Source organism: Oncorhynchus masou, chromosome 11 (genome assembly GCF_036934945.1).
Source record: "Oncorhynchus masou masou isolate Uvic2021 chromosome 11, UVic_Omas_1.1, whole genome shotgun sequence".
Classification (NCBI taxonomy): domain Eukaryota; kingdom Metazoa; phylum Chordata; class Actinopteri; order Salmoniformes; family Salmonidae; genus Oncorhynchus; species Oncorhynchus masou.
In genome coordinates this window covers 26,931,986-26,956,218 of record NC_088222.1, presented here as the reverse complement: position 1 = coordinate 26,956,218, position 24,233 = coordinate 26,931,986, and the positions used below count along the sequence as shown (strand labels likewise).

General features: G+C 43.6%; 1 protein-coding gene across 12 annotated transcripts in view; it reads right to left on the bottom strand.

The window, feature by feature from the left end:
* LOC135548393 (RNA-binding protein Musashi homolog 2) overlaps positions 1-24,233 on the bottom strand; it is a 399,534-nt gene that overhangs the window by 75,853 nt on the left and 299,448 nt on the right. For 9 of the 12 annotated variants that reach the window (XR_010456818.1, XR_010456817.1, XR_010456819.1 and 6 more), the window contains exon 9: positions 3,435-3,606. Coding sequence is in view for 9 of the 12 variants with exons in the window: in XM_064977945.1 (XP_064834017.1) it covers positions 3,435-3,606 (172 nt within the window). In the remaining 3 variants the exon portion in view is untranslated. The remainder of the gene's footprint in view (positions 1-3,434; positions 3,607-24,233) is intronic. The other 3 variants (XM_064977949.1, XM_064977951.1, XM_064977954.1) reach the window with 1 other exon arrangement.

Sequence of the window (24,233 nt, the reverse complement as noted above, 5' to 3'; positions counted from 1 at the left end):
CCGACTTCAACTGTATTCAGTCACCCCAATCAGCAGCCTATATGTGTGTATGTGTAATGTGTCATTGTTAAGAAGTGCGGGGGCAAGCATTTCCACACGTACAGATGCTGTATCTTAATTTGATCACCTGTTGTTGCAGTAATTTTCCTGCACAGCAGGAAATGGAAACTTGTAGTATATCCGATATTGTCCTTGCCAAAAAAAATGATACCGATAGCTGATATTAAATATGTTTGCGGCCTTTCAAGCATTCTAGTACAGTTAACTAGTTAACACACACACATTGACGCAGTGGTCTAAGGCACTGCATCTCAGTGCAGGAACCGTCACTACAGTCCCTGATTTGAATCCAGGCTGTATCACATCCGGCCGTGATTGGGAGTCCCATAGGGCGGCGCACGGGTTTGGTTGGCATAGGCCATCATTGTAAATAAGAATTTGTTCTTAAATGACTTGCCTAGTTAAATAAAGGTTACACACACACACCACACTGACCAAAAAGTTATTTTGCTGACAGTTATGTATTTCCCCATTACCAGTAAAACATAAACAAAACCTATTTCTTTCACTTACTTGCTGTGCTGTTTCATTGTTCATTTGTTCAGTCGTTTCATTCTCAACCAGGATTTCATCATACATGTCAAGCAGTGAAGTTTCAGCTCTGTCTGTCCGTGGCATCTCTTCCTGTCTGCATCGGTGTAGCCATCCTGCATCAAGCATGATGGCGACACAGTAAAGAGAGAGTGCCACCGAATCGCTTGTTCACAGCCTGTGTCGGCAGTTTTGTTGAGCAGGCGTTTCAATGCCATGGCAGAGGGTATCACGTCTGCTGCAGGCACAGTTGATGAGCTTATTTCTTGAGTCAGTTGTTTGAATGAAGCTAGCTAGTGTGTTCATGTTTCCAAGTTTCAAACATGTTCTCAAATGCCATTAAAATGGCATCACCGGTATGACAACCAGCACATTCATGAGCAACGCAATACGACTTCCCTCAGTACGAAATCCTCAATGACCCACTGTGCTGTCAGACTCAGCCTGCTCATGGGGCTGATATCGCTGGCCCAAATGTCAGTTGTGAAGCTAATAGCTGTGACGCTATTGCTGTGTAACTCCGGTAGGGCAACATCTAAAAAATAGCGCCCTTGGTAGTCTGTACCAGTGCTCGACCAGTCGGCGAAAGCCTACATAACCCACGACAGAGAACAGTTGATTGTCAAGGGCAATGAATTATCTTGGCGTTAATAGATTTCACCTTTGAAACTCTTTCAAATGACTGCTCGACTTGTTGACTGCTTGATCCACACAGCAGACATTGTGGGCTAGGTTAGGAATGCTGTGCTGCACGTGTAGCGCTAAATTATATGTGGTGTCGTTATGTCATTATATCATGCATCCCTAATATTTATGGTTTGCTTCTAAAGTGTGTAATTTCCACTTTAAAATGTCAGACTTGATTTGCCCTAACCAAAAATGTAGCTACCACTAACAAAAATGTCCATTAATTCTAATCCACATAACAATTCACATTTCCTGTTGCTACAGTATTATTTTCCTGCTGTGTGAAACTAGGTCTAATTAAGATATGGCATCTGTACATAAACACAGAAAGGGGTTTTTAACTAGGGGGATCTGAGTCTGAGAAGACAGAAGACAAAAAGAGGGAGGAGAAGAGAAGGAGTAGAGGAGAATAAGGGGGAGAACTCATTACTCTGGCGTGTTGAACCTAGCGTCTCCGCCGCCCGCCATCTCAGTAAATAAAGGCTGTAAATAAAGGCTGTCAGTGGATCTGGCCCCGGGGCTGCTTCCAGGCCCTCTTATTTGCGTTATTAATATGCATGCTAATGTACCTATTTTATGGTTCAACAGTTCTGATTCACTTTAAAATCAATTATCCATCTGGTACACCCATACTTCGCCCAGGTTCAAATGTGTATTAATTTCAGCAAACATACATCGGGCACAACACAATAAAGATAAATAGCTAGATTAGGTGCAGTAAACAAAGGAACTAGGGACCGGATTTAATGAGATTTGGCGTATAAGAACCTTACAGTTAAATAATGAGGCCGGCTCTGGGGTTTTTCCAAATGCAAATTATACAAAGGAATGTTTCGCTGTCCTGCTTTTTCCAATTTCATTTAGATAAGAGTGTCTCCAAATAAGTTGGCAGTTAATATTCTCACATGAGCACTCCCCGCCTCCTCAGCCTCACTTCTCCCTCCAGAGCACACTGTTTTCCCCGCCTCCTCAGCCTCACTTCTCCCTCCAGAGCACACTGTTTTCCCCGCCTCCTCAGCCTCACTTCTCCCTCCGGAGCACACTGTTTTCCCCACCTCCTCAGCCTCACTTCTCCCTCCAGAGCACACTGTTTTCCCCACCTCCTCAGCCTCACTTCTCCCTCCAGAGCACACTGTTTTCCCCGCCTCCTCAGCCTCACTTCTCCCTCCAGAGCACACTGTTTTCCCCACCTCCTCAGCCTCACTTCTCCCTCCAGAGCACACTGTTTTCCCCGCCTCCTCAGCCTCACTTCTCCCTCCAGAGCACACTGTTTTCCCCGCCTCCTCAGCCTCACTTCTCCCTCCAGAGCACACTGTTTTCCCCGCCTCCTCATTCTCACTTCTCCCTCCAGAGCACACTGTTTTCCCCGCCTCCTCAGCCTCACTTCTCCCTCCGGAGCACACTGTTTTCCCCCTCCTCCACAGTGACGCATTGATCCGTAATAAGTTCTGAAAAGTTCACTGCGCTTGTTTAACAGTTCAAACTGAAGAAATCTGGATGGGGAACTACGGTGCTGACAGAACCACTTACGGGGTGTTACCTTCACTTTTACCATCAGTAAAATCAGTCTGATATCAGTGTCATGCCCTCAGCAACCCTGCTGAGAGGTGAGGTATATATATATATATATATATATATATATATATATATATATATATAGAGAGAGAGAGAGAGAGAGAGAGGGAGGGATGAGGAGCTGAATGGTGATGAGGGAGAGGAGGAGAGCTACAGTTGGCTCCCCCCCCCCTCCATGTCCCCGTCATTACCCACTGCAGGGATTACACAGACAGAATGATGAATCCATAATTTTACATTACCACAATTTTCCTCTTAAATCATCCTGGTAATGTGGTGCCCTGCTCCCTACGCCCAGGGCCACCTGGGACTCACCAGAGCCAGAAAAATAGACCACTTGTGGCCACAGGCACGGCACACCTTGGAATAGCTCAATGAGGAGCATCACCCGGTTAATCTGAGTACCCTTTCCCCTATCTCACCAAGACATTAGTTAGACTCCATTTATATCACCAGCACATTGGTTTCCATCTAATACCATAAGGTCTAGCAATCCAAAAACCAATGGTTTGGCCAATTCATCTATGGAGACCTTTACCATAGCACAGCTGTTGGAGAGTGAGTGTTAGGGAGTGCGTTACCGTGTGGGACTGAGTAATGTGCTGGACTGTGCTGGAGTAGTGTTGGTCCATACTCACTCAGCATGCCCATCCCCAGCATGAAGGCGTCCATGGTGTAGGGCAGGCCCCTGGCCCTCCCTCGCGTGCCTGGTGGGAACATCACCTCCTTGGGCTGGGCCTTCTTACATTCTACCTGTGGACACAGTGGAAAAGGGGAAACATCAGTCCTACTGGCCCCATGGAGGAAGAAGGATGGGACTAGACAGGACGTAACCAGATTCCAGTAGCTCACAGAAAGACAATGTTGCTTTTCTCGAAACAGCTCAAGTTTGTGTGTCTGAGGAAAAATCATGTTTGTACTGCAGTGAGACAAAGGTCAATTCTCCAGAGTATTCCACTGCCTTGTGAAACTACTGGTGCATCATAACAGTTACAGAAGAGCCTCCCAAAACAATTAAGTCTCAATTAAAGGCTGACTGCACTTCCTGATTTGGCCTCATGTTAGATTTGGTTCATTAAGAAATGCTAGCGGCCATGACTGAATTCAAACTTGAGTTGGTTTTGGGGTGTGGTTTGATGTCGGTGTCTCTTGTGTGTGTTCACAGGTGGGAAGAGTTTGCCAAATTATTCTGCCAATTAGCTTCAGCCTGCTGGTGTTTGACCGTGGTAAAGTTGACTTTGGCGCTGGACAACGTGACCGGCAACATGTTTAATTACCAGACATCCATGCATTGGGGTGTCCACCCACGGTGCTCAAAATACCATTTAGATTATTGTCATTCATTTGAACAGAATAGAAATTAGCCTGTAAAATTGTAATAATATAAAGAAGAACAATGTTCTTATACCAACATTCCAGGTTTTATTGAAAAGCAAAACATTGCTTCATTCCTGCTATAAATCATGAATATGAATATCATGAATATCATTAAAAAAATTAAAAAACATTAAACCTAGAAGAGTAAGTCGCCTACATGGTAATAAAACACAACTTCAAAATATAATATTAGTATACTATCATTTGCAAATGACCTGTCCTTTAGGCTACTCGTATGAACATTTAAATTAATAAATAACAAGACACAGCTGTTTTCAAATATAATCTAGGCCTCTCTAATTTAATTTAGTTTAGGCATAAACATTTTAATTGGGCCCAATAAATAACAAAACATGGCCGTCTACGAAGACCAGGGCCGTCCGGTCATGACTAGAAAGCTTTTGTCAAATTAACGTCAGATTTGACTTTTCCTAGCAGGTTAGAACTTACACAGCAGGTTATGGTAATTAACATAGCAGGTTAGAACTTACACAGCAGGTTATGGTAATTAACATAGCAGGTTAGAACTTACACAGCAGGTTATGGTAATTAACATAGCAGGTTAGAATTTACACAGCAGGTTATGGTAATTAACATAGCAGATTAGAACTTACACAGCAGGTTATGGTAATTAACATCGCAGGTTAGAACTTACACAGCAGGTTATGGTAATTAACATAGCAGGTTAGAACTTACACAGCAGGTTATGGTAATTAACATAGCAGGTTAGAACTTACACAGCAGGTTATGGTAATTAACATAGCAGGTTAGAACTTACACAGCAGGTTATGGTAATTAACATAGCAGGTTAGTAGAATTAGGTTAAGGTTAGGAAAAGGGTTACAGTTAGCTAAAATGCAAAAAATATATTTAGTTAATTTGACAAAAGCTGGAACCCTTCTAGCCATGACTGGACTGGCCCGCCCCACTCCCCATTCCCGCTGCCATTCAGCACCATAGGACTGGAAAGAGGACACTAGGCAGCCACAGAATGAAGAAATTATCAAACTGATGTTTGACAATCAAATTCGATATGTTAATAAACAAAATCGGTTAAGGCTGGTTCATTGAGAGAAAGATGATTTTACACTGATCCAGCGCAATGCATTTATGAAAAGCACAAATTATATCTCACTATTTTTACAGTTCTACTGGTTGATAATACATGTTTATTGTAATTTGAACTATTGTGGGGTCGTGACTAGTGTCATGTGTGATATATGTGGCTTATTGATAACAACTCTGTGTCCTACTATAGGCAGTTGATTGCCTAGTGATTGCAACATTGTAACAATCCGATATGAATAGTTGGCAACAATGTTTCGTTTCCAAGAGCTACTGAATAAGCTCAACTAAAATGCATAAATTGTGGATGATACATTTCATTACTCTACTCTAATCTATCAATCCATTCCAAATCTTTATACTATACATGACACAGGGGCGACATATGTTGATCTGGCCTAGGGTGGCAGCAGAACTGCTTGGACTGGTCTGAAGAACACAATATTTGCCTCTAATTTACTTGTGTTTGCGAAAGGGTCTTGGCCTGCTCAAAGTGAGCTGCTGTTGTTGGGAGTCAAAACTGTTCATATCCTTGGAGCAGCTTGCGATGTGCATTAGCCTAGTTACTTTGTCCTCTAGAAGACTCCATCTTGAGGCCATCTTTACTCTGTTTTTGAGAAAGAATCCCCTCTCTGTAATAATCAACACAATGTAAATGAGACAATATTTTCATGTTGCACAACAACGATGTGACAGCCTACAGGGAAGAGGTCAGAGACCTGGCATTGTGTTGCCAGGACAACAACCTCTCCCTCAACGTCAGCAAGACAAATGAGCTGATCGTGGACTACAGGAAACGGAGGGCTGAGCACGGCACCTTCCACATCGACAGGCCTGTTGTGGAACAGGTCAAGACCTTCAAGTTCCTTGGTTTCCAAGTTCCTCGGTTTCCATATCACCAACAAACTATCATGGTCCACACACATCAACAGTCAAAATGAGGGTACGAAAACACCTCTTCCCCCCCAGGAGGCTGAAAAGAGTTGTCATGGGCCCTCAGATCCTCAAAAAGTTCTACAGCGGCACCATTGAGAGCACCTTGACATGCTTCATCACCCCTTAGTATGGAAACTGTTTGGCATCCGACCACAAGGCGCTACAGAGGGTAGCGTGTACGGCCCAGTACATCACGGGGGCCGAGCTCCCTTCCATACAGGACCTCTATACCAGGCGGTGTCAGAGGAAGGCCCTAAAAATTGCCAAAGACTCAACCAAGTCATAGACTGTTCTCTCTGCTACTACACAGCAAGCGGTACCGATGAACCAAGTCTGGAACCCCCCCCCCCCAAAAAAATGTCTGGAACCAACAGGACCTGGAACAGCTTCTACCCTCAAGCTATAAGACTAGTTCATCATTCTATCAATTTCTTTCAGGGCTTTACAGAAACAGAGGAAGATGAGAAGGAGAACCTGGTGAAGGAGTGCACAGGGGTGTCAGGTAAATTCACAGGGGGCTCATTTACACCTTTAACCTTTTCAAATAAACTGGCTGCATCTAGAAAATGCTGATTTAAAGCTTTCAGAATATAAGTTCTCTAAGTTACAATCTGTGTGTCTACCAACAATCGTTTGGGAAGCTGTGTATCTTTTTTCCACTCCAAACCTTTCACTACTTGCCAACATTTGGAGGGATTATTTACATTTTCCGAAGTAGATTTAAGGTAGTGGTCTGCTTTCAGTTTAAGGGTCATAGCAACACCCAGAGTTCGAAGAAAAGGCTAATTCAACATCAGGGATGAATTAAATTATATTCCATTCAATGCTAAATAAAAACCTTGAATATCAAACTGCTTCCAGTTTATTTTTGTAATGACACGTGAAGATCGACAGTGTAACTAGATAACTTGGAAACACTGTTGACAATCTGAGTGATAACCAAGTTACACTGTTGACAATCTGAGTGATAACCTAGTTACACTGTTGACAATCTGAGTGATAACCTAGTTACACTATTGACAATCTGAGTGATAACCTAGTTACACTGTTGACAATCTGAGTGATAACCTAGTTACACTATTGACAATCTGAGTGATAACCTAGTTACACTGTTGACAATCTGAGTGATAACCTAGTTACACTGTTGACAATCTGAGTGATAACCTCGGTACACTGTTGACAATCTGAGTGATAACCGAGTTACACTGTTGACAATCTGAGTGATAACCGAGTTACACTGTTGACAATCTGAGTGATAACCTAGTTACACTGTTGACAATCTGAGTGAGATTATAGGTACTGCATAGAATTTTGAGTTGATCAGAGCTAGATGTTAACCAGTCCTGATTCAGATCACCCATCAGGACAAACTCAGAGTTGACATTCTGTAATAACAATTCAAAAATAACATCCAGAGAGCCAGCAGTAGCAGATGGATGTATATAACTACAAGATACAACAATATTTCAAGATGAGCCGAGATTTAGGGTCAAAGACAGATATTCAAATTGCTTATGTTTAGTAACAGAAGTCAGAACGAGCGTCACAAACGTGTCTTTTACATAAACAGCAACACCACCACCATTAGATTACCATCTGCACTAAAAACATTGTAACCATTTATGACAATATTTTTGTCTGTAATAGATATTTTGAGACAGGTTTCAGAAAGCATAAATCCATCAGGGTCGGCAGATTTTATCCAGATATTCACAAAATCAAGCTTTTGCAGAAACTTCATGCCACTCTGCCTACTTAATTCGGCAGGGGTAAAAATGTCAGGGCCTGGGTTAGACTGCACATTTCCAGACATTAGAAGCAGCAAGATAATGGCAAGACTATATCAAGGGTTACAGCATGTGGATTTACAGAGAGCACTTGAAGGCCAATCCACAGTCACCAGAGTCTTTAACACCACATATTTCAGGAGATGTCTAAAGTCCAGAGACATGGTTAAGTACCAAGCGCAAGAGTCCGATTTCTCCCATGTTGTTTGGGAGAAATGTGCAGAGTTCTCGCGTACATTTACAAAGCAAGCGTGTGGTTTCTCTCAAGGCACAAGGGGGGAACAGTCATATATTTCCTCATTCACAGTGCAACGGGCTCTAAAAGTATAACCAACATTGTAAAAGCCAAGGATAGACAACAGCAAAATGAGCAACAGTAGCATGTTCGTTTCTTGCTCTATCAATTAACATGAGAAAACACAGCACTAAGAGCATACAAAGTTAACAGAACAATCTAAGATATGTTGCCAACACAACTCTAAACACTAATATTAAATGAGACTTCATATAAAAGCGTTCCTAAATAATTAGACAAACATAGTAAGAACCACTAATCAAATAGCCCAACAGCCGATCAGTAAAAAGTTGTGAATGAGTATGATGTAGGGGAGCGAAGCTCCAGAGAGAGAGTGAGTGGTGGGGTCACCTGAACCAGACTGGGAGAGACAGACCAGGGCTGAAGAGAGGCCCTCAACTAGGCAGACATCCAGGGCTGAAGAGAGGCCCTCAACTAAGGCAGACATCCAGGGCTGAAGAGAGGCCCTCAACTAGGCAGACATCCAGGGCTGAAGAGAGGCCCTCAACTAAGGCAGACATCCAGGGCTGAAGAGAGGCCCTCAACTAAGGCAGACATCTAGGGCTGAAGAGAGGCCCTCAACTAGGCAGACATCCAGGGCTGAAGAGAGGCCCTCAACTAGGCAGACATCTAGGGCTGAAGAGAGGCCCTCAACTAGGCAGACATCCAGGGCTGAAGAGAGGTGCTCAACTAGGCAGACATCCAGGGCTGAAGAGAGGCGCTCAACTAGGCAGACATCCAGGGCTGAATAAAGGCGCTCAACTAGGCAGACATCCAGGGCTGAAGAGAGGGCCTCATATAGGCAGACATCTAGGGTTGAAGAGGGGCCCTCAACTAGGCAGACATCTAGGGTTGAAGAGGGGCTCTCAACTAGGCAGACATCCAGGGTTGAAGAGAGGGCCTCAACTGGGCAGACATCCAATGCTGAAGAGAGGCCCTCAACTAGGCAGACATCCAGGGCTGAAGAGAAGCCCTCAACTAGGCAGAAATCCAGGGCTGAAGAGAAGCCCTCAACTCGGCAGACATCCAAGGTTGAAGAGAAGCCCTCAACTAGGCAGACATCCAGGGCTGAAGAGAAGCCCTCAACTAGGCAGACATTCAAGGTTGAAGAGAAGCCCTCAACTCGGCAGACATCTAAGGTTGAAGAGAATCCCTCAACTCGGCAGACATCCAAGGTTGAAGAGAAGCCCTCAACTCGGCAGACATCCAAGGTTGAAGAGAAGCCCTCAACTAGGCAGACATCCAGGGCTGAAGAGAAGCCCTCAACTCGGCAGACATCCAAGGTTGAAGAGAAGCCCTCAACTCGGCAGACATCCAAGGTTGAAGAGAAGCCCTCAACTCGGTAGACATCTAAGGTTGAAGAGAAGCCCTCAACTCGGCAGACATCCAAGGTTGAAGAGAAGCCCTCAACTAGGCAGACATCCAGGGCTGAAGAGAAGCCCTCAACTAGGCAGACATTCAGAGCGACAATAGATGATAAAATAACCTTGGGTCAAAAACAAAACCATGACGGTGAGCACATCGACTTGGTACTGGTACCCAGTGTATATGGCCAAGTTATCGTTACTCATTGTGTATTTATTCCTTGTGTTATTTTTCAATTTTTTTCTACTAGAATTTTGGAACTATTGGAATTTTCAACATATTGTCCCATGTACATTGTATAATTTAGCGATGGTCCCGAACTAGCCCCATAGATATCCAAAGTCCACCCAAATTTACCACGGGCCTTGTGATTGGGTCGTGTGCAGATGCACTCTGAATTATGATTGCTTTTGTGCTGCCAGCTGAGGGCATGTGGGCAGGGTTGAAACAAACCAAACCTTCATTTACGTTGTGATGTAGTCACAGCTATAAGTCTCACAAAATGTTATTTTGGAAGAGACTGACTTTATGACTAAAATCATACTATTTCAACTTTGTTGTAAATTTTGACAGTAGAATAAATGTTTCTGACTCATATCGATGGCACACAGGCTGTTTTCTAAATACTTCCTGTAGCCACTTCGTATTATGCAATACCACAGTAACCTGTTTATCAGCACCACTGAAAAAGCACCCTCTAGTGGTGAGCCTTCATATCGATTCTAACCCTGGCAAGGGCGTCTTATCATTCAGGAATAGTCTGACCGAGGAATAGGGAGGAGAAAGAATACCCCCCATGACTTCCACACAAACACTTTAGACAGCCCCCATCATCTCAGTCAGTGAATACTTTTGTTTTTCTGTAATTTTATTCAAATTATTGTCTAGGAAAGAGTAAGATTGAAAGAGACAGCCCATTCCACCTGGAGCGTGTTCTCTCTCTCTCTCTCTCTCTCTCTGTCTCTCTCTCTCCCTCTCTCTGTCTCTCTCTCTCTCTGTCTCTCTGTCTCTCTCTCTCTCTCTCTCTCTCTCTCTCTCTCTCTCTCTCTGTCTCTCTCTCTCTCTCTCTCTCTCTCTCTCTCTCTCTCTCTGTCTCTCGCTCTCTCCTGCCATCTCCTCTCTGCTCTCCTACACACTTTGTTTTACTCTCTTAAGACTGACATGACATTGAGTACAAATGTTTACATATATATATATATATATATATATATATATATATATATATATATATATATATATATATATATATATATATATATATATATATATATATATAGCATATACAGTTGGAGTCGGAAGTTTACATACACTTAGGTTGGAGTCATTAAAACTCGTTTTTCAACCACTCCACAAATTTCTTGTTAACAAACTATAGTTTTGGTAAGTCGGTTAGGACATCTACTTTGTGCATGACACAAGTCATATTTACAACAATTGTTCACAGACAGATTATTTCACTTATAATTCACTGTATCACAATTCCAGTGGGTCAGAAGTTTACATACACTAAGTTGACTGTGCCTTTAAACAGCTTGGAAAATTCCAGAAAATGATGTCATGGCTTTAGAAGCTTCTGATAGGCTAACTGATATCATTTGAGTCAATTGGAGGTGAACCTGTGGATGTATTTCAAGGCCTACCTTCAAACTCAGTGCCTCTTTGCTTGACATCATGGGAACATCAAAAGAAATCAGTCAAGACCTCAGCAATTCTTTTTTAGAACTCCTCAAGTCTGGTTCATCCTTGGGAGCAATTTCCAAACGTCTGAAGTTACCACGTTACTAACAATAGTACGCAAGTATAAACACAATGGGATCACAATGGGATCAGCCTTCAGTATTTATGCTGCAGTAGTTTATGTGTCGGGGGGCTGGGGTCAGTTTGTTATATCTGGAGTACTTCTCCTGTCCAATTCGGTGTCCTGTGTGAATCTAAGTGTGCGTTCTCTAATTCTCTCCTTCTCTCTCTCGGAGGACCTGAGCCCTAGGACCATGCCCCAGGACTACCTGACATGATGACTCCTTGCTGTCCCCAGTCCACCTGGCCGTGCTGCTGCTCCAGTTTCAACTGAACCGCGGCCCTAGGACCATGCCCCAGGACTACTTGACATGATGACTCCTTGCTGTCCCCAGTCCACCTGGCCGTGCTGCTGCTCCAGTTTCAACTGTTCTGCCTTATTATTATTCGACCATGCTGGTCATTTATGAACATTTGAACATCTTGGCCATGTTCTGTTATAATCTCTACCCGGCACAGCCAGAAGAGGACTGGCCACCCCACATAGCCTGGTTCCTCTCTAGGTTTCTTCCTAGGTTTTGGCTTTTCTAGGGAGTTTTTCCTAGCCACCGTGCTTCTACACCTGCATTGCTTGCTGTTTGGGGTTTTAGGCTGGGTTTCTGTACAGCACTTTGAGATATCAGCTGATGTACGAAGGGCTATATAAATAAATTTGATTTGATTTGATTTGATCACGCAGCCGTCATACGACTCAGGAAGGAGACGCGTTCTGTCACCTAGAAATCAACGTACTTTGTGGCGAAAAGTGCAAATCAATCCCAGAACAACAGCAAAGGACCTTGTGAAGATGCTGGAGGAAACAGGTACAAAAGTATCTATATCCACAGTAAAACGAGTCCTATATCGACATAACCTGAAAGGCCGCTCAGCATGGAATAAGCCACTGCTCAAAAACTGCCAATAAAATAGCCAGACTACGGTTTGCAACTGCACATGAGTACAAAGATCGTAGTTTTTGGAGAAATGTCCTCTGGTCTGATGAAACAAAAACAAAAATAGAACTGTTTGGCCATAATGACCATCGTTATGTTGCGAGGAAAAAGGGAGAGGCTTGCAAGCCGAGGAACACAATCCCAACCGTGAAGCACGGGGGTGGCAGCATCATGTTGTGAGGGTGCTTTGCTGCAGGAGGGACTGGTGCACTTCACAAAATAGATGGCATCATGAGGTAGGAAAATTATGTGAATATATTGAAGCAACATCTCAAGACATCAGTCAGGAAGTTAAAGCTTGGTCACAAATGGGTCTTCCAAATGAACAATGGCCCCGAGCATACTTCCAAAGTTGTGGCAAAACGGCTTAAGGACAACACAGTCAAGGTATTAGAGTGGCCATCACAAAGACCTGACCTCAATCCTGTAGAACATTTCTGGGCAGAACTGAAATAGCACGTGCAAGCAAGGAGGCCTACAAACCTGACTCAGTTACACCAGCTCTGTCAGGAGTAATGTGACAAATTAACCCAACTTATTGTGGGGAAGCTTGTGGAAGGCTACTCGTAAAGTTTAACAATTTAAACGCAATGCTACCAAATACTAATTGAGTGTATGTAAACTTCTGATCCACTGGGAATGTGATGAAAGAAATAAAAGCTGAAATAAATAATTCTCTCTACTATTATTCTGACATTTCACATTCTTAAAATAAAGTGATGATCCTAACTGACCTAAGACTGGGAATTTTTACGAGGATTAAATGTCAGGAATTGTGAAAAACTGAGTTTAAATGTATTTGGCTAAGGTGTATGTAAACTTACGACTTCAACTGTACATAGCATATACAGCATATAGCATATTTAGACCTGTTACATCTCTGATATCCATACTGTAGGAGGATATGTATCTGCGTAGACATATAAAAACATGAGACCACGCACACACACACGCACACACACACGCACAAAATCCGAAACTTCACAATCTCATCCATCCTTCAGAGAGGAGCAGCTGGGGTAAACAGAGCAGGACCTGTCTAGGAGGGGGGTGTGTGGTGGTGGTTGTCGTGGTGGGGGAGGGATCAGAACAGATATGACATTCCACTCTGACAGACTGATGGGGGAGAGGGAGAGAGGTTTTCATCCAACCCAGTGAGAAAGTCATCTCTAGCTTCATCCTACTTACCACACATCTATCTGAGCATTATAAATATACAGGAGCGTGCATATCTGTGTGAATGGCTAGGCTGACAGAGCTGGCGTGTCTGTGCCGTTTGTCTATCGCCTGCTCTTCTCTTTGGTAGGCCGAGCCTGTTCACTACGCCGCACAATCTGTCTGCTCCACTGCCTGCCTGGGCTCTAGGCCTGTCCATCTGTTTGTCTGTCTGCCTCCTGGCTTTGTGTCTACCCTAAAGCCTCAGCTTTAACAGGGTCTCCCTCTCTCTGCTGCTATTCACATTCACATGCATGTCATCCTGCCCACTGCTCAAGACAAGCTGCTTCTCCTGTTGGGTTGGATACCACAGCACAGTGCAGGTAAACCCCAGCATCCATACAAATGACCAGGGCTGCATCTTTGCTCTGACAGGCTCCTGGTAAATATCACTACTCCTCCACTGATCCTCCAATGTAGAAACAGCCTGGTATTATACAGAGATATTATACAGTGTGAGTTGCTGAGTTAGAATAAAAGTTGCCAGTGCCTAAGTGTGAAGGTTGCTGTGTTTGAATTAGCGCTGTGCTCTGTTGGTGTGAAGGCTCACTATCTCCAGAGAAGTTGCAGTGTAAGACCACTAAGATCTGTGGCTGTTGGAGGGCCAATCACTTGAAGAAAGCAGAGGAAACTGAAACACACTGTCCCTTCGTTTGCTGAAATACTCTTTGTAGCTGTCGCAGGGCCACTGTCCTCTAGGCTAGCGACGCCGCTCCGTGCTCTCAGCCCCATTGTGCCTCTCTACACTTTCTACCCTCCGAGAGCGTCAATTTTCAGACTGCCATCATTTTCCAATCAAAGCAAATGGGAGGTTAAATACCTGTAATGTGTGGGATGGGGTGAGCAGAGCAGGAGAGTGCAGTAGCGGCCTAATTGTCATGGAATGACCTACTGAGTGAAGAGGAACCAGGCAGGACAAATAGGACCATTAAAAGTCTCTACACACTGACTGTTGCTCACACACCTACACACACTTCCTGTCCAATAGGGTACTCTGTGTCTGGGTGGTGTTCAGCTGGATAGCAGCTCAGGAACAAGCACAGGAAGTGCCTGGTAAAGATAGATAGCATAGTAGTTAGAGCGTTGGGCAAGTAACCAAAAAAAATCGCTAGTTTGAATCCCTGAGTTGACAAGGTGAAAAATCTGCTGATGTGCCCTTGAGAAAGGCACTTAAACCCTAATTGCTCCAGGGTCGCTTTTGATAATGGCTGACCCTGGCCGTGACCCCACTGTCTGAGGGTGTCTCAGGGGTAGCAGGTAAATGAAGAAAAACACATTTCCAATTAATACACACTTGTACACGTGTGAAATAGGACAAATATAAGCACTCACCAAATTCTAATTCTAATGAAGTACATTCCCCTCCCCACCGGCTCCAGTCCCTCCACCACCATACATACTACACTGCCCACTGTCACATCCAGGCTGCTGGGATGGGATGGGTGGGAGTGAATCCCCTGGCTGGCTGCTGTGAGTCAGTCAGGACTGGTTGGAGTGTGTCAGTAATTCAGAAGGATAGCTCTACTCTCCTGTCGTCTATAAAAAATGAGCCGGGAGCTTGGCGGTGAGTGTGCGAAGGCTGTCAAACACAGAAAGACATGGGGATGAGACGGGCCAAGAGAAGAGTTCACTACTCAGACCTCAGACTCTCAACCAGGCTCCCTCAGAGCATCCTCTTCCCTCCTGAACACACGTGTGTATTAGTAAGCATCACCATCTCTAAAACACAGCTGACTCCATGCCAGACTGAGAGGGCAGGATTTAGCCAGCGGTCGTGACCTTCACAATTGATCTCTCATTCACATTAACCTTGTGGGTGTTGTGGGGTGTTGTATGGGCGTGTCAGCTCTGTATCAGGCCTGTATCAGGCCTCTATCAAGCCTGCAGCCATGCTTTCCACTGGGACGCTCTACAGAGTGGATTATATCAGTCTACTTAAAAGAGCTAGCATGCTGGAGAAAGGAAACGGCATGAATCATCCACTATAGCCTTCCAAGTCCCAGCTGAACAGTAAAAAGCAGTGATGGTGTGAAAATGCCAGTCAGCTGAGTGATGCCAAGCCTCTGGGCACAGGGCATGGGATTATTCACTTATGAAAAATGAGCTCACAGCTATAAGACTGCTGAATATTGACAATGAAGGTTGTTTAAAAGGGTGAAATGACTTATAACTCAGTGCAAACATCATCACACTTTAAGAAGGTCGATTCAGGACATTCTGACATTTTACATGTACTTTTTAGTAATTTAGCATGCACTCTTATCCAGAGCGACTTACAATTAGTGCATTCATCTTAAAATAGGTGGGACAACCACATCTCACAGTCATGGTAATTAAAATTTTCTTCAATAAAGTAGCTATTCTGTATACATCAATGATGTTGCTCTTGCTGCTGGTGATTCTCTGATCCACCTCTACACAGACAACACAATTCTGTATACTTCTGGCCCCTCCTTGGACACTGTGTTAACTAACCTCCAGACAAGCTTCAATGCCTTACAACTCTCCTTCCGTGGCCTCCAACTGCTCTTAAACGCAAGTGAAACTAAATGCATGCTATTCAACCGATCACTGCCCGCACCTGCCCACCCGACTAGCATCACTACTCTGGACGGCTCTGACTTAGAATACGTGGACAACTACAAATACCTGGGTGTCTGGTTAGACTGTAAAGTCTCCTTCCAGACTCACATTAAGCATCTCCAATCCAAAATGAAATCTAGAATCGGCTTCCTATATCACAACAAAGCATCCTTCACTCATGCTGCCAAACATACCCTCGTAAAACTGACCATCCTACCGATCCTCGACTTCGGTGATGTCATCTATAAAATAGCCTCCAACACTCTACTCAACAAACTGGATGCAGTCTATGTCAGTGCCATCCGTTTTGTCTCCAAAGCCCCATACACTACCCACCATTGCGACCTGTACGCTCTCGTTGGTTGGCCCTCCCTTCATACACGTCGCCAAACCCACTGGCTACAGGTTATCTACAAGTCTCTGCTAGGTAAAGCCCCGCCTTATCTCAGCTCACTAGTCACCACAGCAGCACCCACTCGTAGCACGCGCTCCAGTAGGTATATCTCACTGGTCACCCCCAAAGCCAATTCCCCCTTTGGTCATCTTTCCTTCCAGTTCTCTGCTGCCCATGACTGGAACGAATTGCAAAAATCTCTGAAGCTGGAGACTCACATCTCCCTCACTAGCTTTAAGCACCAGCTGTCAGAGCAGCTTACAGATCACTGCACTTGTACATAGCCCATCTATAAACAGCCCATCTATCTACCTACCTCATCCCCATACTGGTATTTATTTATTTATTTTGCTCCTTTGCACCCCAGTATCTCTACCTGCACATTCATCTTCTGCCGATCTACCATTCCACTGTTTAATTGCTATATTGTAATTACTTTGCCACCATGGCCTATTTATTTCCTTAACTTACCTCATTTGCACTCACTGTATATAGAATTTTTGTTTTCTTTTGTTCTACTGTATTATTGACTGTATGTTTTGTTTATTCCATGTGTAACTCTGTGTATGTGTCGATTTGCTACGCTTTATCTTGGCCAGGTCGCAAATGAGAACTTGTTCTAAACTAGCCTACCTGGTTAAATAAAGGTTAAATAAAATAAATTAATAAAGCTATTATCAAGGTCAGAGCTAGTAAAAAGAAAAGTCAAGTGCGAGTGTTAGTTCACGAAAGGCATAGTTTTTTGTTTTGGTGGGTGGAGTGTCGGGGCGCTGTAGGATTGTTTAAGATACATGATTAGCAGATGTTAATGCGAGTGTAGCGAAATGCTTGTGCTTCTGGTTCCAACCATGCAGTAATAACTAACAAGTAATCTAACCTAACAATTTCCCAACAAATACCTTATACACACATGTAAAGGAATGAATTAGAATATGTACATAATATGAATGAGTGATGGCTGAACGGCATAGGCAAGATGCAGTAGATGTACTCTATACCATCTACTGCAACTTGCCTATGCCGTTCGGCCATCACTCATTCATATATTGAAATACATGTATAAGGTATTTGTTGGGAAATTGTTAGGTTAGATTACTTGTTAGTTATTACTGCATGGTTGGAACCAGAAGCACAAGCATTTCGCTACACTCACATTAACATCTGCTAAACATGTGTATGTGACAAATAAAATTGGATTTGATTTGATACTCTTTGAAGAGGTAGGGTTTCAGACGTTTTTGTAGGATGGGCAGGGATGCTGCTGTCCTAGCTTCAGGGGGAAACATGTTCCTCCATTAGGATGGCAGAACAGAGAAGAGTTTTGACTGGGCAGAGCGGGTGCTTGAAACCCTGTAAGGGTGGGAAGGCCAAGAGACCAGAGGTGTCAGAATGGAGTGCTCGGGTTGGGGTGTAGGGTTTAAGCATAGCATGAAAAGTAGGGAGGGGCAGTTCCTCTTGCTGCTCCGTAGGCAAGTAGCGCGAGCTTTGACTGGACGTCCATGGAGTGTACAGAGAAGCGAGGTGCCATGGGAGAACTTGGGAAGGTTGAACACCAGGCGGGCTGCCGCATTCTGGATTATTTGCACCAACAGAATCAGATGCCATTTTTGTATAGAGTACAAAGGCGTTTTTTTTACGACACAGTCAAGGACCTAAAAGGGTTCTTCGGCTGTCCCCATAGAAGAACCCTTTTAAGAACCCTTTTTGGTTACATGTAGAATCCCCCCATACAATTCCATTCCATTCCCTACCCCAAGCCCCCCGTCACCCAATGCACCAACAACCAACAAAATGAACAAAACAGAAAAAAAGACAAAGGAAAACAGAAAACAACAATGCAAAAAACAAAAGACTTCAAGGACAACGAGAATCACAACAGCCAACTGAATATATTTGAGTGCATGTGTGTCCGTGTGTGCATTTGAATGAGAGTGTGTGTATATGCGTGTACAAACACCTGCACAGCATCAGCATCAGGCAAACAGGCATTAGCTGCAAGAACACTGTCCCTCAGTGTCATTCAAACTTACTTTTGTTATGTTTTATTTTGACTTTATTTATTTTTTGATCTTTGACCGGCATTCTATCCCCTGCACAGCAACTCCACTCCCACGTGTCTCCAATTCCATATCCCAACCCTCAGCTTCCCTCAGCCCATCCCATCTATCTCTGCTGGCCACCCTCAGCCCATCCCATCTATCTCTGCTGGCCACCCTCAGCCCATCCCATCTATCTCTGCTGGCCACCCTCAGCCCATCCCATCTATCTCTGCTGGCCACCCTCAGCCCATCCCATCTATCTCTGCTGGCCACCCTCTTCAGATTCCTACGCACCATATATCTTTCAACTATGCTGTGATGTTTAACATTCAATTTAAATCTATCTAATCGAATAGAATCCACAGATTGCGAGTTGAAGATAAATACTTTTACTAAGAGTATTAGTATATATTCGTCATTGACTGACCCAGTCTCTCCAGTTCTCCTAACAGTACTATTTCTAGGGTCAATTTTAGATCAATGTTATACATTTTCAGACATTCCTGCACCTGAGACCAGAAGCAGGCTACCTGAGGGCAATACCAAAAATAAATGGCCTATAGCTTCTATATCCTCACAACAAAATCTGCAGAGTTGCGATGATTGTATTTTTTTGGCAGTTTGACTTTAGTTCCTTGTTGCAAACAGGATGCATGTTTTAGAATATTTTTATTCTGTACAGCCTTCCTTCTTAGGTTAGTATTGTTGAGTAACTACAATGTTGTTGATCAACCCTCAGTGTTCTCCCATCACAGTCATTAAACTCTGTAACGGTTTTAAAGTCACCCTTGGCCTCATGGTGAAATCTCTGAGAGGTTTCCTTCCTTTCCGGCAACTGAGTTAGGAAGGACAGCTGTATCTTTGTAGTGACTGGGTAATTAATAACTTCCCCATTCTCAAAGGGATATTAAATGTCAGCTTTTACCCATTTACAAATGCTTCTTTGCGAGACATTGGAAAACCTCTATGGTCTTTGTGTTTGAAATTCACTGCTCTACTGCGGGACCTTACAGATAATTGTATGTGTGGGGTACAGAGATGAGGTAGTCATTGAAATATCATGTTAAACTCTATTAAATCAAATCAAATTTGATTTGTCACATGCACCGAATACAACAGTGAAGTACTTACAAGCCCTTAACCAACAACGCAGTTTTAAGAAATAATACTCCCATTATTTTAGACATGCAGGTCCAGTTTTGGATGTGCATAAAACCCTCCTAGTTTGTGTTGTTTTAATATTACAGGCCCACGGGGAGAAATGATGGTGCCTGTACATGTGACCTAGCCTTTGTTGTTGTTGTTGTTGTTGTTGTTTCGTTTTGTTTAGAAATTAATTAGAATTATTAGTTCTCTTTTTAGGCCTTATCAATAATTAATTTAATCTTGCTTATTGACAATGTCCATGCTCAGCCATAATGTAATTTACAGTAGGCCTAGCCCCTATATCAGTGTGAATACTATTGAAGCCATGCAATTACTTAGAACAATATGGACTGCATATGGGTTCAAGTTATCCTATTTATTTGTATTTATTTATCTATTTCCCCTTTATTTAACCAGGTAGGCAAGTTGAGAACAAGTTCTCATTTACAATTGCGACCTGGCCAAGATAAAGCAAAGCAGTTTGACACATACAACGACACAGAGTTACACATGGAGTAAAACAAACATACAGTCAATAATACAGTATAAACAAGTCTATATACGATGTGAGCAAATGAGGTGAGATAAGGGAGGTAAAGGCAAAAAAAGGCCATGGTGGCAAAGTAAATACAATATAGCAAGTAAAACACTGGAATGGTAGATTTGCAATGGAAGAATGTGCAAAGTAGAAATAAAAATAATGGGGTGCAAAGGAGCAAAATAAATAAATAAATTAAATACAGTAGGGAAAGAGGTAGTTGTTTGGGCTAAAATATAGGTGGGCTATGTACAGGTGCAGTAATCTGTGAGCTGCTTTGACAGTTGGTGCTTAAAGCTAGTGAGGGAGATAAGTGTTTCCAGTTTCAGAGATTTTTGTAGTTCGTTCCAGTCTTTGGCAGCAGAGAACTGGAAGGAGAGGCGGCCAAAGAAAGAATTGGTTTTGGGGGTAACTAGAGAGATATACCTGCTGGAGCGTGTGCTACAGGTGGGAGATGCTATGGTGACCAGCGAGCTGAGATAAGGGGGGACTTTACCTAGCAGGGTCTGGTAGATGACATGGAGCCAGTGGGTTTGGCAACGAGTATGAAGCGAGGGCCAGCCAACGAGAGCATACAGGTCGCAATGGTGGGTAGTATATGGGGCTTTGGTGACAAAACGGATTGCACTGTGATAGACTGCATCCAATTTGTTGAGTAGGGTATTGGAGGCTATTTTGTAAATGAAATCGCCAAAGTCGAGGATTGGTAGGATGGTCAGTTTTACAAGGGTATGTTTGGCAGCATGAGTGAAGGATGCTTTGTTGCGAAATAGGAAGCCAATTCTAGATTTAACCTTGGATTGGAGATCTTTGATATGGGTCTGGAAGGAGAGTTTACAGTCTAACCAGACACCTAAGTATTTGTAGTTGTCCACGTATTCTAAGTCAGAGCCGTCCAGAGTAGTGATGTTGGACAGGCGGGCAGGTGCGGGTAGCGATCGGTTGAAGAGCATGCATTTAGTTTTACTTGTATTTAAGAGCAATTGGAGGCCACGGAAGGAGAGTTGTATGGCATTGAAGCTTGCCTGGAGGGTTGTTAACACAGTGTCCAAAGAAGGGCCAGAAGTATACAGAATGGTGTCGTCTGCGTAGAGGTGGATCAGAGACTCACCAGCAGCAAGAGCGACCTCATTGACGTATACAGAGAAGAGAGTCGGTCCAAGAATTGATCCCTGTGGCACCCCCATAGAGACTGCCAGAGGTCCGGACAGCAGACCCTCCGATTTGACACACTGAACTCTATCAGAGAAGTAGTTGGTGAACCAGGCGAGGCAATCATTTGAGAAACCAAGGCTGTTGAGTCTGCCGATGAGGATGTGGTGATTGACAGAGTCGAAAGCCTTGGCCAGATCAATGAACACGGCTGCACAGTAATGTTTCTTATCGATGGTGGTTAAGATATCGTTTAGGACCTTGAGCGTGGCTGAGGTGCACCCATGACCAGCTCTGAAACCAGATTGCATAGCAGAGAAGGTATGGTGAGATTCGAAATGGTTGGTAATCTGTTTGTTGACTTGGCTTTCGAAGACCTTAGAAAGGCATGGTAGGATAGATACAGGTCTGTAGCAGTTTGGGTCAAGAGTGTCCCCCCTTTGAATAGGGGGATGACCGCAGCTGCTTTCCAATCTTTGGGAATCTCAGACGACACGAAAGAGAGGTTGAACAGGCTAGTAATAGAGGTGGCAACAATTTCGGCAGATAATTTTAGAAAGAAAGGGTCCAGATTGTCTATCCCGGCTAATTTGTAGGGGTCCAGATTTTGCAGCTCTTTCAGAACATCAGCTGAATGGATTTGGGAGAAGGAGAAATGGGGAAGGCTTGGGCGAGTTGCTGTGGGGGGTGCAGTGCTGTTGACCAGGGTAGGAGTAGCCAGGTGGAAAGCATGGCCAGCCGTAGAAAAATGCTCATTGAAATTCTCAATTATCGTGGATTTATCAGTGGTGACAGTGTTTCCTATCTTCATTGCAGTGGGCAGCTGGGAGGAGGTGTTCTTATTCTCCATGGACTTTACAGTGTCCCATAAATGTTTTGAGTTAGTGTTGCAGGAAGCAAATTTCTGCTTGAAAAAAAGATGGGATAGGTCTACATTTTGTTATTTTGTTTCTGTAAGTCATTTAACAAACTATAACGGACTAACATTGGAATTTGAGTTGATTCCAAGGCAACACATAAAAGACTGTAAACACACAACCTGAAGCAACCACATATTTCTCCATGGAGCACGTTCTGATTGGTCAGTGAGGGGCCAAGCCTCGACACATCCCTGAACCTATAGCGCTACCGCCTGCACTTAGATTCACCATGGGGTTAGGTTTATTAAAATAGAGCCCTATGGGGTATTGTGTGTAGGCCAGTGACAAAATCTCAATTGAATCCATTTTAAATTCTGGCGGTAACCCACAAAATGCAAAGAAAGTAAAGCGATGTGAATACTTTTTGATGGCACGGTATGTGATCCTATACAAAGACAAGGTTGGAAATGATTATGTTTTAGTCAAATAATACAGTGGGGCAAAAAAGTATTTAGTCAGCCACCAATTGTGCAAGTTCTCCTACTTAAAAAGATGAGAGAGGCCTGTAATTTTCATCATAGGTACACTTCAACTATGACAGACAAAATGAGAAAACAAATTCAGAAAATCACATTGTAGGATTTTTTATGAATTTATTTGCAAATTATGGTGGAAAATAAGTATTTGGTCACCTACAAACAAGCAAGATTTCTGTCTCTCACAGACCTGTAAATTCTTCTTTAAGAGGCTCCTCTGTCCTCCACTCGTTACCTGTATTAATGGCACCTGTTATCAGTATAAAAGACACCTGTCCACAAACTCAAACAGTCACACTCCAAACTCCACTATGGCCAAGACCAAAGAGCTGTCAAAGGACACCAGAAACAAAATTGTAGACCTGCACCAGGCTGGGAAGACTGAATCTGCAATAGGTAAGCAGCTTGGTTTGAAGAAATCAACTGTGGGAGCAATTATTAGGAAATGGAAGACATACAAGACCACTGATAATCTCCCTCGATCTGGGGCTCCACGCAAGATCTCACCCCGTGGGGTCAAAATGATCACAAGAACGGTGAGCAAAAATCCAAGAACCACACGGGGGGACCAAGTGAATGACCTGCAGAGAGCTGGGACCAAAGTAAAAAAGCCTACCATCAGTAACACACTACGCCGCCAGGGACTCAAATCCTGCAGTGCCAGACGTGTCCCCCTGCTTAAGCCAGTACATGTCCAGGCCCGTCTTAAGTTTGCTAGAGAGCATTTGGATGATCCAGAAGAAGATTGGGAGAATGTCATATGGTCAGATGAAATCAAAATATAACTTTTTGGTAAAAACTGAACTCGTCGTGTTTGGAGGACAAAGAATGCTGAGTTGCATCCAAAGAACACCATACCTACTGTGAAGCATAGGGGTGGAAACATCATGCTTTGGGGCTGTTTTTCTGCAAAGGGACCAGGACGACTGATCCGTGTAAAGGAAAGAATGAACGGGTCCATGTATTGTGAGATTTTGAGTGAAAACCTCCTTCCATTAGCAAGGGCATTGAAGATGAAACGTGGCTGGGATGTTCTTGTCCCATCGCGCACTAGCGACTTCTATGGTGGGCTGGGCACAATGACGCTGACACGGTCGCCAGGTGTAGTGTTTCCTCTGACACATTGGTGCGGTTGGCTTCCGGGTTAAGCAGGCATTGTGTCAAGAAGCCGTGTGGCTTGGCTGGGTTGTGTTACGGAGGACTCACAGCTATTGACCTTCGCCTCTCCTGAGTCTGTACAGGAGTTGCAGCGATGGGACAAGACTGTAACTACCAATTGAATACCACCAAAAAGGGGTAAAAAAATAAATTAAAATAATAATAATTTAAATAATTTAAAAAAAGTTATACTTTGAATAATCTC